This window comes from Oncorhynchus masou, chromosome 29 (genome assembly GCF_036934945.1).
Source record: "Oncorhynchus masou masou isolate Uvic2021 chromosome 29, UVic_Omas_1.1, whole genome shotgun sequence".
Classification (NCBI taxonomy): Eukaryota; Metazoa; Chordata; class Actinopteri; order Salmoniformes; family Salmonidae; genus Oncorhynchus; species Oncorhynchus masou.
This window is the reverse complement of record NC_088240.1, coordinates 78,416,916-78,431,132: the sequence shown is the minus strand read 5'-3', so window position 1 is coordinate 78,431,132 and position 14,217 is coordinate 78,416,916. Positions and strand designations below refer to the sequence as shown.

At 41.0% G+C, this 14,217-nt stretch overlaps 1 protein-coding gene across 2 annotated transcripts in view; it reads right to left on the bottom strand.

Moving 5' to 3' along the window:
* The window catches only part of LOC135520653 (leukocyte receptor cluster member 8 homolog), a 29,191-nt gene that overhangs the window by 14,558 nt on the left and 416 nt on the right, over positions 1-14,217 (bottom strand). For both annotated transcript variants that reach the window (XR_010452417.1, XM_064946365.1), the window contains exon 2: positions 1,856-1,997. Coding sequence is in view for 1 of the 2 variants with exons in the window: in XM_064946365.1 (XP_064802437.1) it covers positions 1,856-1,997 (142 nt within the window). In the remaining variant the exon portion in view is untranslated. The remainder of the gene's footprint in view (positions 1-1,855; positions 1,998-14,217) is intronic.

The following is a 14,217-nucleotide window of genomic DNA, read 5'->3' as shown; positions in this document are numbered from 1 at the left end:
ATTTGCCCTCCAGTGGTGTGTTTCCACCAAACTGACTTGTTTGAGGAATCTGTGCTTTATGATAGTGCACACAAAATGTAATTTTTCACTTAAGTTTTCATATATCTAATCAAAATTAAACTTTCAGTGTGTTTTCATTGCATCTTCAACTCTACCGATAGTTTTGTCACAAACTGTTTCGTTAAATAGCACATTTTCCTATTATGGTCTTGGCACATGCACTCTAGCCAACAGCTTGCAGATACAGTGCAGGTAGGATAGTCCACATTATTATGGATATTTGTATTTGTCAAACAGCAGTCAAGCATCGATCATGTCACCAGAATAAAATCCTCGATATTTACTGTAAAGGAGCATCAAGCTCATAGCGTGCACTTCCATAATTTACTTCATCTGTAGCCTAATAAACTGCATGGTTTCCCGAGTTGTAGTGGGCGGACCACACACCATATCATTGCGTGACTCCAAGTTGTCAACCTATGATTGGCCAACAAGCTTATTTGACAAATCAAAGTGTTATTTGACACTCAAAGACCCAAACAAAACGACTGAACAACGAAGGAGCACAGCAAGTGAAAGAAATAGGTTTTGATTATGTTTTACTGGTAACGGGGACATAGGTAGATAAATGCCAAGAAAATATATATGTGTGTGTGTGTAACCTTTATTTAACTAGGCAAGTCAGTTAAGAACAAATTATTATTTACAATGACAGCCTACCATGGACGACACTGGGCCAATTGTGCGCCGCCCTATGGGACTCCCAATTACGGCCGGATGTGATACAGCCTGGATTCAAACCAGGGGCCTTAGTGACGCCTCTTGCACTGAGATGCAGTGCCTTAGACCGCTGCGTCCATGTGTGTGTGTTAAATAGTTAACTGTACTAGAATGCTTAAAAGGCAGCAAAAATGTTAAACATCGGTTATCAGTATAGTTTTTCTTGGCAAGGAAAATATCAGATATCAGTATCGGCAAAAAATGTCATATCGGTGCATCACTAATTAAAAGCTCATTTGACTCGTCAAATAGTATTATTTGACGCGCATCTTTATTGACACGAAAAGACCCAAACGATGTTCCAATAGTACGTCGTGAAGATAATAGCAGTGACGCTATTACTGGGTAACTCCGGTAGGGCAACATGTGTACCGGTGCTCGACCAGTCGGCGAAAGTCAACATCACACACGACAGAGAACAGTTGATTGTCAAGGGCAATGAATTACATTATCTTGGCGTAAATGGATTTCGCCTTTGAGTTCTCTCTCTGAAATGTTCTTACTCTTTCAAATGACTGATGGACTTGTTGACTGCTCGATCCACACCTGCAGACATTGTGGGCTAGGTTATGAATGCTGTGTTGCAAGTGTAGCGCAACAATTTTACGTGGCGTCATTACGTCATGTACCTACGTTATATAGGTATGCGCATCAGCTTTGACATCGGTTTTGCACATCGTAGTTAAACTAGACATTGGGCCAATACCGATGTTGCCATTCTTAGCTAATAACATCCGATTCCGATATGTTCACCAATATATCGTGCATCCCTAGTCAAAAGTACTGTCGGATTGATTTGTAATAAACGGTCATAGACCCATTTAAAAAGTGAACATTTGCCGTTGATGACATAACGTTTCTTACATGGTTGGGTGGCATTTTTATATATATCAAAATGGGTTGTGGGCCAAAACAGTTCAGAAACCCCTGAATTCGATGAATAGAACTGCCATCTGCCAGATACGAAACCCCTTCCTAAGCAGAATTTCACTTCATTATCGTAGGTAACGTGCCTTACAGTAAGTGAACAAACGCATCCAAGAAGCAAAACACAGACACATATGCAAACACACACCTGTGCCGTGGTCCGGTTAGCCTGAGCAGTCTTGGTGGCGCTCTGGGTCTTGCTAATGGAGGCCAGTGCCTGTCTGGCCTTCTCCCACTCTGGGTTTTCCGAGACTGTCTGGCCCTCTGGACCTGCTGCTGCGTCATACGACCTACAACAGACAGGAGACATGTGACTGTCAGTCATTCAGTATGGAAACCAAACAACTGTCTGATACATTTAATAACATGACCAAGTTTTAGGTTTGTTAACTTGGAAGATACTACCACCAAACCAGCAATATTTACAGTACACCAATTCTTTAATCAAGAGATAAGATTGATTATTTTTGGAAATGTCAACTACACTGAACAAAAATATAAACTCAACAATTTCAAAGCTTTTACTGAGCAACAGTTCATAAAGGAAACATTTTTTTATTTAACCAGGAAAAGCCCATTGAGACCCAGAGTCTCTTATTCAAGGGAGACCTGGCCAGGAAGGCAGCAACAATCAACACATTACATAATTAATACATAGAACAATACAACATGATCCAGCCTTAAAATGCATTTACACTCCTCTGGAACAGTCTCCCATCAAAATGTAAAATTCATTCAGTAGCACTAACTTATCTAGATGAAGCATGGATTGTAGACTATTTCATGCCTCTGGTGCACAAGACGAGAAGGCAGTCTTGGCAAATAGTGGAAATGTCCTGGGGACTTTAAGTAGTAACCACCTAGCAGGCCAGGTATGGTAACCGCTGGTTAAGAGAATGTCAAGAGTGTGCAAAGCCGTCATCAAGGCAAAATATATTTTGATTTGTTTAACACGTTTTTGGTTACTACATGATTTCATGTGTGTTATTTCACAGTTGATGTCTTCACTATTATTCATCACTGTAGAAAATAGTAATAATAAAGAAAAACCCTTGAATGTGTAGGTGTGTTCAAACTTTTGAGTGGAACTGCATGACTATCTGCATATAGATGCAACTTTTCTGGTTGCATCCCATTTCCCAGATGATTAATAAAAATTGAGAACACCACAAGCTAAAACGGAACCCAGCAGCTAAAATGAAATAAATGTATTAGGTCTTAATCTATGGATTTCAAATGACTGGGAATAGATATGCATCTATTGGGTCACAGACACCTTAACCTGTTGCGTCGCGCAATCCCGGATCCGGGATTCTATTTATAGCCTCAAGCTCATTAGCATAACGCAACGTTAACTATTCATGAAAATCGCAAATTAAATTAAATAAATATATTTGCTCTCAAGCTTAGACTTTTGTTAACAACACTGTCATCTCAGATTTTCAAAATATGCTTTTCAACCATAGCTAAACAAGCATTTGTGTAAGAGTATTGATTGCTAACATAGCTATAAGCCTAGAATTCAGCCAGCAACATTTTCACAAAAACAAGAAAATAATTCAAATAAAATCATTTACCTTTGAAGAACTTCAGATGTTTTCATTGAGGAGACTCTCAGTTAGATAGCAAATGTTCAGTTTTTCAAAAAAATATTATTTGTGTAGGACAAATCGCTCCGTTTTGTTCACGTTTGGCTATGAAAAAAACCTGTATACAGTTATAGCCTCAAGCTCATTAGCATAATGTAACGTTAACGATTTCTGAAAATCGCAAATAAAATGAAAATAATGCGCCTGCTCTAAAGCTTAGCCTTTTCTTAACAACACTGTCATCTCAGATTTTCAAAATATGCTTTTGAACCATCGCTATTCACTAATTTGTGTAAGAGTATGCTAAGCTAGCTTAGCATTTTCAGTAACATTTAGCACGCAACATTTTCACAAAAACCAGATAACCAAATAAATAAAATAATTTACCTTTGAAGAGCTTCGGATGTTTTCAATGAGGAGACTCTCAGTTACATAGCAAATGTTCAGTTTTTCCTGAAAGCATCTTTGTGTAGGGGAAATCGCTCCGTTTTGTACATCACATTTGGCTACCGAAACGAAAATTCAGTCACCAACAACGTCAAACTTCTTCCGAATTAACTCCATAATATCGACCGAAACATGGCAAACGTTGTTTGGAATCAATCCTCAAGGTGTTTTTTCACATATCTCTTCATTGATATATCGTTCGTGGAAGCCTGCTTTCTTCTCTGAATTCCATGGAAAAATACTTGCAGCTGAGGTTTGCGCACCAATTTCGGCGCAGGACACCGGGGCGGACACCTGGTAAATGTGGTCTCTTATGGTCAATCTTCCAATGATATGCCTAAAAAAATACGTCACAATGCTGCAGACACCTTGGGGAAACGACAGAAAGGGCAGACTCATTCCTCTCGCATTCACAGCCATATAAGGAGACAATGGAAAACGGAGCCTCAAATTCTGCTCATTTCCTGGATGCCGTTTCATCTTGGTTTTGCCTGTAGCTCACGTTCTAGGGCACGCACAGAAAATATCTTTGCAGTTCTGGAAACGTCAGAGTGTTTTCTTTCCAAAGCTACCAATTATATGCATAGTCGAGCATCTTTTTGTGACAAAATATTGCGCTTAAAACAGGCACGTTTTATCCAAAAATGATATAGCGCCCCTAGAGTTTCAAGAGGTTAAAAAAGGCATGGATCAGAAAACCAGTAAGTATCTGATATACACAGTTTTTGCCTCATGCAGCGCAACACATCTCCTTTGCAGAGTTGTTCAGGCTGTTGACTGTGGCCTGTTGTCCCACTCCTCTTCAATGGCTGTGCGAAGTTGCTGTATATTGGCTGGAAACGGAACATGCGGAAATACACGTCGACCCAGAGCATCCCAAATATGCTCAAAGGGTGACATGTCTGGTGAGAATACAGGCAATGGAAGAACTTGGACATTTTCAGCTTCCACGATTTGTGTATAGATCCTTGCGACATGGGGCCGTGCATTATCATGCTGAAACATGAGGTGATGAATGGCACGACAATGGGCCTCAGGATGTCGTCATGGTATCTCTGTGCATCGAAACAGTCATCAATAAAAAGCAATTGTGTTCGTTGTCCATAGCTTATGCCTGCCCATACCACAACTCCACCGCTACCATGGGGCACTCTGTTCACAACGCTGACACCAGGAAATCACTTGCCCAAATGACACCATGAAAATAGATGAGCTTCCCCGAGACAGTTTGTGCAAGCCCAGTTTCTTCAGCTGTCTGGGTGGCTGTTCTCAGACGATACTGCAGACGAAGAAGCTGGATGCGGAGATCCTGAGCTGGCGTGGTTACTAGAGGTCCTGATTGGAACGAATTGCAAAAAACGCTGAAGTTGGAGACTTATCTCCCTCACCAACTTCAAACATCTGCTATCTGAGCAGCTAACCGATCGCTGCAGCTGTACATAGTCCATCGGTATTTAGCCCACCCAATTTACCTACCTCATCCCCATACTGTTTATATTTATTTACTTTTCTGCTCTTTTACACACCAGTATCTCTACCTGTACATGACCATCTGATTATTTATCACTCCAGTGTTAATCTGCAAAATAGTAATTATTCGCCTACCTCCCCATGCCTTTTGCCCACAATGTATATAGACTCTCTTTTTTTTTCCTACTGTGTTATTGACTTGTTAATTGTTTACTCCATGTGTAACTCTGTTGTCTGTTCACACTGCTATGCTTTATCTTGGCCAGGTCGCAGTTGTAAATGAGAACTTGTTCTCAACTAGCCTACCTGGTTAAATAAAGGTTAAATTAAAAAAATAAAAATCGGAATGGCCGATTAATTAGGGCCGATTTCAAGTTTTCATAACAATCGGAAATCGGTATTTTTGGACTTGGATTCGGCCAAATTTTTTTTATACATCTTTATTTATACACCTTTACACTGTCACCAAGATGGCATAGCAGTCAGACGTCTTTTGTCCTCGTCTTGTCCCTTATATATATTTTTTTTTTTCAACTTTCTTTGCATACCTTTTTATATGTATTTTTTTATTTTCCATAAACTGAACTTCAAAACTCTCCTGCAACCCGCCTCACCAATATATTTAAAAAAAAGAAAGTATTATTTACCTCAAATCTATAATCCTCCATAGAAGCTAGCCAGAAGCTAGCCTGAAGCTAATCAGAAGCTAGCCAGAAGCTAGTTAGCTTCTTTACTGGCTAATCGTTAGTATTCAGCTAACCACGGTTTGTGGTCATCAGCTATCCTTTAGCTCGAAAATCTATCGCCAGTTTTGTACGGCGCGGCTCGGACCGGAACATACCGGACCCATTTGTCTATCCATTTCCCCGGATTTCAACCGCAAGCTCTGGACATTTATACCTGGATCTTGCAGCTAGCTAGCTGCTATCCGTGTGACTATCGGCTTACGTCGATCCCGGGGCAAAAAATCAATTATTCCGGAGCTAGCCAGCTGAAGAGTTCCATCAGCCACTCCTGGGCTACAATCACCTATCCGGACCCGTTTTACTGCCAACGCGGAGCCCCACCGGGCCTCACAACTGGTCTACCGACGTTATCTGCCTGAAGGAGTTATCCAGCTGGCATCTCCGTCGCGACGTTACCTGAACGCCCATCTGCGGCCTGCTAATCGTAAGCCGCCTTATCGGTTGCTATCTGGATAGATCTGACAATTTTTTCTTTTTTCTTGGGCCTCTATAACTATAGCTATTTATTTTGCGAATTGGATTGATCCCCTCTACCATATGGAACCCCACTAATCGTACCGACGGAAACGCACAAAGTGGCTAAAAACATACCTCCATCCTATGCTAGCTTGCTACCGATGGTCCGGCTAGCTGTCTGAATCGCCGTGACCCCAACCAACCTCACTACTCACTGGACCCTTTTGATCACTCGACTAAGCATGCCTCTCCTTAATGTCAATATGCCTTGTCCATTGCTGTTCTGGCTTGTGTTTATTGGCTTATTTCACTGTAGAGCCTCTAGTCCTGCTCACTATACAGACAACACAAAGATTCCTTGATGTCCTTCCAGACTCCCTCTGTCTACCCAAGGACACCAGAGGACAAAAATCAGTTAAAACCTCTTAGAGATCGGCCATTTTTTTCAACATTCTGTTAAAAATTGCGCAACATTTCAACGTCCTGCTACTCATGCCAGGAATATAGTATATGCATATGATTAGTATGTGTGCATAGAAAACACTGAAGTTTCTAGAACTGGTTCAATGGTGTCTGTGACTATAACAGAACGAGTTCCGTGGTCAAAATCGCAAGGAAACCTGATCACAAAATTGACGGAGAAAAAATCAATTCGCCAGTCTATGTATTGTCTATTGGAAGGAAAAATACTTAAGGATGGGATTACAGTTCCTACAGCTTCCACACGATGTCGCCAGTGTTGTGATTTCGATGCAACTAAATCCTTGGTCATCTGAGTAATAGCCACATCCGGTCTTCAGGTCCACAGCTGTGAAAAATTAAAACCGGAAAAGTGGGCTACGTTTTCCAAACTTGTGCCAATTGAATACAGATCGCTCCGTGATCAATTTGAGCGTTTATTAACGTTTACTAATACCTAAAGTTGGATTACAGAAGAAGTTTGAAGTGTTTTGTCAAAGTATATAGGCAACTTTTTTAATTTAAAAAAATAACTTTGCGTTTAAAAACGGTGTTTTTCCTGGATCTGACGGTCTTCATAAATGGACATTTTGGGTATACAAGGACCGATTCAATAGAGAAAAAAAAGACCCAATTGTGATGTTTATGGGACATATAGGAGTGCCAACAAAGAAGCTCGTCAAAGGTAACAAATGTTTTATATTTTATTTCTGCGTTTTGTGTAGCGCCGGCTACGCTAATTCTTTTGTTTACGTCCCCTTCTGGTATTTCGGGGTGTTGCATGCTATCAGATAATATCTTCTCATGCTTTCGCCGAAAAGCATTTTACAAATCTGACTCGTTGGCTAGATTCACGAGTGTAGCTTGAATTGAGTACCCTGCATGTGAGTTTTAATGAACGTTTGAGTTTTAACGAGTGCTATTAGCATTTGGCGTAGCGCATTTGCATTTATTGTTGGCAAGGTGGGACGCTAGCGTGTTGGGTGGGCCGAGAGCTTAACCACCTAACTGAGGAACTCAATTTAACCTTGCACAATACACTAGATGCAGTTGCACCCCTAAAAACTAAAAACATTTCTCATAAAAAACTAGCTCCCTGGTATACAGAAAATACCCGAGCTCTGAAGCAAGCTTCCAGAAAATTGGAACGGATATGGCGCCACACCAAACTGGATGTCTTCCGACTAGCTTGGAAAGACAGTACCGTGCAGTATCGAAGAGCCCTTACTGCTGCTCAATCATCCTATTTTTCCAACTTAATTGAGGAAAATAACAATCCGAAATTCCTTTTTGATACTGTCGCAAAGCTAACTAAAAAGCAGCATTCCCCAAGAGAGGATGGCTTTCACTTCGGCAGTAATAAATTCATGAACTTCTTTGAGGAAAAGATCATGATCATTAGAAAGCAAATTAAGGACTCCTCTTTAAATCTGCGTATTCCTTCAAAGCTCAGTTGTCCTGAGTCTGCACAACTCTGCCAGGACCTAGGGTCAAGAGAGACGCTCAAGTGTTTTAGTACTATATCTCTTGACACAATGATGAAAATAATCATGGCCTCTAAACCTTCAAGCTGCATACTGGACCCTATTCCAACTACTGAAAGAGCTACTTCCCTCTGCCTGGCCGGTTCCCCTCTTTCCACTGGGATTCTCTGCCTCTAACCCTATTACAGGGGCTGAGTCACTGGCTTACTAGGGCTCTTTCATACCGTCCCTAGGAGGGGTGTGTCACTTGAGTGGGTTGAGTCACTGATGTGATCTTCCTGTCCCCCCTTGGGTTGTGCCGTGGCGGAGATCTTTGTGGGATATACTCGGCCTTGTCTCAGGGTGGTAAGTTGGTGGTTGAAGATATCCCTCTAGTGGTGTGGGGGCTGTGCTTTAGCAAAGTGGGTGGGGTTATATCCTTCCTGTTTGGCCCTGTCCGGGGGTGTCATTGGATGGGGCCACAGTGTCTCCTGACCCCTCCGGTCTCAGCCTCCAGTATTTATGCTGCAGTAGTTTGTGTGTCGGGGGGCTAGGGTCAGTGTGTTATATCTGGAGTACTTCTCCTGTCATATCCGGTGTCCTGTGTGAATTTAAGTATGCTCTCTTTAATTCGCTCCTTCTGTCTCTCTCTCTGAGGACCATTCCTCAGGACTACCTGACATGATGACTCCTTGCTGTCCCCAGTCCACCTGGCCGTGCTGCTGCTCCAGTTTCAACTGTTCTGCCTGTGATTATTATTATTTGACCATGCTGTTCATTTATGAACATTTGAACATCTTGGTCATGTTCTGTTATAATCTCCACCCGGCACAGCCAGAAGAGGACTGGCCACCCACATAGCCTGGTACCTCTCTAGGTTTCTTCCTAGGTTTTGGCCTTTCTAGGGAGTTTTTCCTAGCCACCGTGCTTCTACACCTGCATTGCTTGCTGTTAGGGGTTTTAGGCTGGGTTTCAGGCTTTGTTTCTGTACAGCACTTTGAGATATCAGCTGATGTACGAAGGGCTATATAAATACATTTGATTTGATCCTAACCAACATGCCCTCTAAATACACCTCTGCGGTCTTCAACCAAGATCTCAGCGATCACTGCCTTATTGCCTGCATCCGTAATGAGGTCAGCGGTCAAACGACCTCCACTCATCACTGTCAAACGCTCCCTGAAACACTTCAGCGAGCAAGCCTTTCTAATCGACCTGGCCGGGGTATCCTGGAAGGATATTGATCTCATCCCGTCAGTAGAGGATGCCTGTTTTTTTTTAAATGCCTTCCGAACCATCTTAAATAAGCATGCGCCATTCAATAAATTTAGAACCATGAACAGATATAGCCCTTGGTTCTCCCCAGACCTGACTGCCCTTAACCAACACAAAAACATCCTATGGCGTTCTGCATTAGCATCGAACAGCGCCCGTGATATGCAGCTTTTCAGGGAAGCTATTATACACAGGCAGTTGGAAAAGCCAAGGTTAGCTTTTCCAACCAATGGTCAAAGGTATGTGGAATACAAATGGTATAGAGATAAAATAGTCCTATAAATACTATATTAACCTCTCTGCGCACCGAACCTGTTAGCGAGATTAAAATCGACAACATACGGGGTTCGCTACATAAATAGTCACATTAAACATTCATGAAAATACAAGTGTCTCACATGGTTCGAAAGCCTAGAATCTTGCTAATCGAACTGCGTTGTCAGATTTTAAAAATGATTTATTGCGAAAGAATATGCTGCGATTATCTGAGCACAGACCCCCATAATCTAACTACTTATTCAGCCAGCACTTGGGTAACAAAATCACAGATTGCATTGAAATAAATTGTTTACCTCTGAAGATCTTGCTCTGGTTGCAATCCCAAGGCTCATTGTTACACAATGAATGGTCTTTTGTTCGGTTAAATCCATTTTTTATAGCCTAACACGAAACATTTTGTGAACGCTTATCTCGTTGAATTTCGTGTTATTCAATTTTCGACGTAACATCCAACGTAAAATAGACAAGACTTTCCCTGACCTTATCCAGTCATGTTTGGTTTCCTTGCAATCAACTGTGTTTGTAACAACCAAACCTGATGGGTCATTTTGCGGGACGTATTGACCCAGACAAACCGATTGGAAGACAACAAGTGACGAGCCCATTGTGCACCAATTATATGACCTCTGTCTCGTTGATTGACTGTCATTTAACCCAATGACCACTGATCGTCTTGAAATCCTAGCTGGGTAGATAGCCAATGAGCAGAGGTAAACAGCAATATCCCATGATTTGTTGTTGTAAGACAAACCTTTCCATTTAACGCTGGCGTAAGGACCGTTCTTTCGCCATTGCCAATTCAACCGTGAAGGAGCAAAGCTTATTACGCACAGCAGTATTTCGGTGACTTGCATCTTCAGCTGTTTATTTATCCAACATCATGGCGAATAAGTCAAGGAAAGCTAATTCTAAGACTAGATATACGAATGTAGAAACAATGTTAGAGGAAATTCACCGTGAAAGTGAGACAGATCTGCTTTTTGAAGACTCCATTTTGAAGACTGAAACTGAGGCATATTTTGTGAACGGAGAGGACATTGTTTTGGACTGGTAAGTTGCTCTCATGCTAATGCTGTTTGAAATTAATATAAATATTATTTGTGTTTGTTTTTACATTTTATTTGCAATATATAAAGATGTAATGAAATGGGTAAAGTACACGTTAGCTAGTCATTGTGAGTGAGTGTCTGTTTGTATGAGAACGACCATAGCCTATGTCTGTCTGTCTGTATATATGTGTATATATATGTATGTATGTATGTATGTGTATATATATATGTATGTGTATATATATATGTATGTATGTATGTATGTATGTGTGTGTGTATATATATATATATATAAATAAAATGGTATTGTGTAGAATGCAAACCCATACATCTCAACACAGCCAGCATGCTTCCTCCAATCAGTCTACATTAGAGGGAGCATCAAGGAGCTTGCTGGCTACAGCACCACTGCACCAAGCCCTGTCCCTTCTGCCACAAGTGTTCATCTGCCCAAATATATTTGTGCAGGCATGGATGTGCCTAAGGGCACAGCATGGAGGCGTTGCTGTGTTGTTTGCAAGATGAAGTCTCCCATCACATGCACCACATGCTCAGTGATCCTCTGCTTTCCATCAGAAAGAGACTGCTATGACATCTGGCATCAGCAGCAGAATATTGTCTAGAGTTTTAGCAAAGTTGGTGGGGTTATATGGCAAAGTGGGTGGGGGCTAGGGTCAGTATGTTATATCTGGAGTACCTTTCCTGTCTTATCTGGTGTCTTGTGTGAATTTAAGTCTGCTCTCTTTCTCTCTGAGGACCTGAGCCCTTGGACCATGCTTCAGGACTACCTGCCATGATGACTCCTTGCTGTCCCCAGTCCACCCGGCCCGGCTGCTGTTCCAGTTTCAACTGCTCTGCCTGCGGCTATGGAACCCTAAACTGTTCATTTTTACTCGAGGTGCTGTCCTGCTGCACCCTCTACAACCACTGATCTCCACCCGGCACAGTCAGAAGAGGCCTGGCCACCCCTCATAGCCTGGTTCCTCTCTCGGTTTCTTCCTAGGTTTTTTGCCTTTCTTGGGAGTTTTTCCTAGACACCGTGCTTCTACACCTGCATTGCTTGCTGTTTGGGGTTTTAGGCTGGGGCTATATAAATAGATTTGATTTGATAGAGGACTGAGTATCTTCCAAATATTTAAAGTGTGTAAATAGTTACCCATGTTATTTTTGTGTGTGTGTGTGTGTGTGTGTGTGTGTGTGTGTGTGTGTGTGTGTGTGTGTGTGTGTGTGTGTGTATATATATATATATATATATTTTTTTTTTCATATTTTTTTTTATCAATAATTATTTTTTTCCCCATTTGTTTTTCACAATTTTTGGGGGGGTGTGTGTTAGAATACCATTTTGGTATTTTGTATATAGTTATGTTTCAAAATGTATACCTTCACCAGTTTGGCCACTTGGGTACATTTGGGCTACTTATGTGGGACACCTGGGTGACTTCATGATAAATGTCACGTAGCACACTCATCTTGGAAGTTATCATTCTGAAACTTTGCACAAGTACGGTTGCCCTCTTATGTTTTTCACTAAAATTGTCCCCATCATCCTATCTGAATGCTTGTTTTATCTTGTTCATTTTAAAGATACAAAAATAAAAACGTATTGTTTTTAAAATTGTTTTATCTAAACCAGATCTATTGTTATATTCTCCTACATTCAATTCACATTCACACAAACTTCAGAGTGTTTTCTTTCAAATGGTACCAATAATATGGATATCCTTGGTTCTGTGCCTGAGCTACAGGCTGTTAGATTTGGGTATTTCTTCATGGGGAAATTGCACAAAGTAGGGGGAGCTCTAAGAGGTAAAATACAACCAAAACCTCTTACCTTGGAATATTGAAGTCTCATGTTAAAAGGAACCACCAGCTTTTATATGTTCATGTTCGGAGCAAGGAACTTAAACATTAGCTTTTTTACATTTTTACTTTCTTCTCCAACTTTGTTTTTGCATGATTTAAACCGAATTGAACATTTTTCATTATTTATTTGAGGCTAAATAGATTTGTATTGATGTATTATATTAAGTTAAAATAAGTGTTAATTCAGTATTGTTATTGTCATTATTACAAATATATTTGTTTTTATTTATTTTAAAAAATTGATTTATTAAATCGGCCGATTAATCGGCATTGGCTTTTTTGGGGGGCCTCCAATGATCAGTATCGGCGTTGTAAAATCCTAATCGGTCAACCTCTAGTGGTTACACGTGCTGTGCGTTTGTGAGGCCGTTGGACTGAATGCCAAATTCTCTAAAACGACATTGGGGTTGGCTTTTGGTAAATAAATAAACATTAAATTCCATGGAAACAGCTCTGGTGGACATTCCCTTAAAACGTGACATCTGTGGCATTGCACAAGGTGCACCTGTGGAATGATCATGCTGTTTGATCAGCTTCTCGATATGCCACACCTGTCAGGTGGATGGATTATCTTGGCAAAGGCAAAATGATGACAGATGTATCTTTAGCGCAAGATTTTAGATAAATAAGCTTTATGCGCACATGGAACATTTCTGGAATATTTTATTTTAGCTCATGAAACCAACACTTTACATGTTGCGTTCATATTTTTGCTCAGTGTATATGAATACATTTTAGTAAGGTAACCTGTTGAATGAGCATCTCAGTTGCTTGAGCATGGCCCTGCCACACACACAAAATTCAAAGCATGCTATTTCTGTGGCCCCTAAATAAAATGGGACATTCTCATTGATGGGAAACAAATGTGTCCCTGTTAACAGAAGGTATGTTGAGCGAAGCTCAAAATAAGAGTGCCCTGACTCCACATGAAGAACAGCAAGAACCCCTGCTAGTACAGAATAAACGTCATCGCCTTGCCCTGCCTATATTTAAGAGACAGTAACTTTTCTGACAACTAGCTAGACCATTTCCAAATCTTATATTAAGTGATTCAATGACTGCCCGGTCAACTGCCCGGTCCGGAATCAACCCATTAGCCCTATTACACCAGTTCTTGATGAACCATCGTAGACATGAACATCGTGTTGATACTAGAAGTTGTTGTGACCCGGCCTGGAAGATAACGTTAACTTGGATTGATGTTACTAGTTTTACTGGACTGTGACCCAGATAGCCAATTACCTTGTCAATCATAACTACGTACTACATAGTTGGTGGTATTTGCTAGTACAGAAGCCTAGCCGATACGAAGCTGCAGGAAAGTAAGAGTTAGCTAACTTTAACTTACTGGCTAATTAGCGTTAGCTAGGTAACGTTAGTTACGTTAACTAACGGAACGAGAAGAACTCTG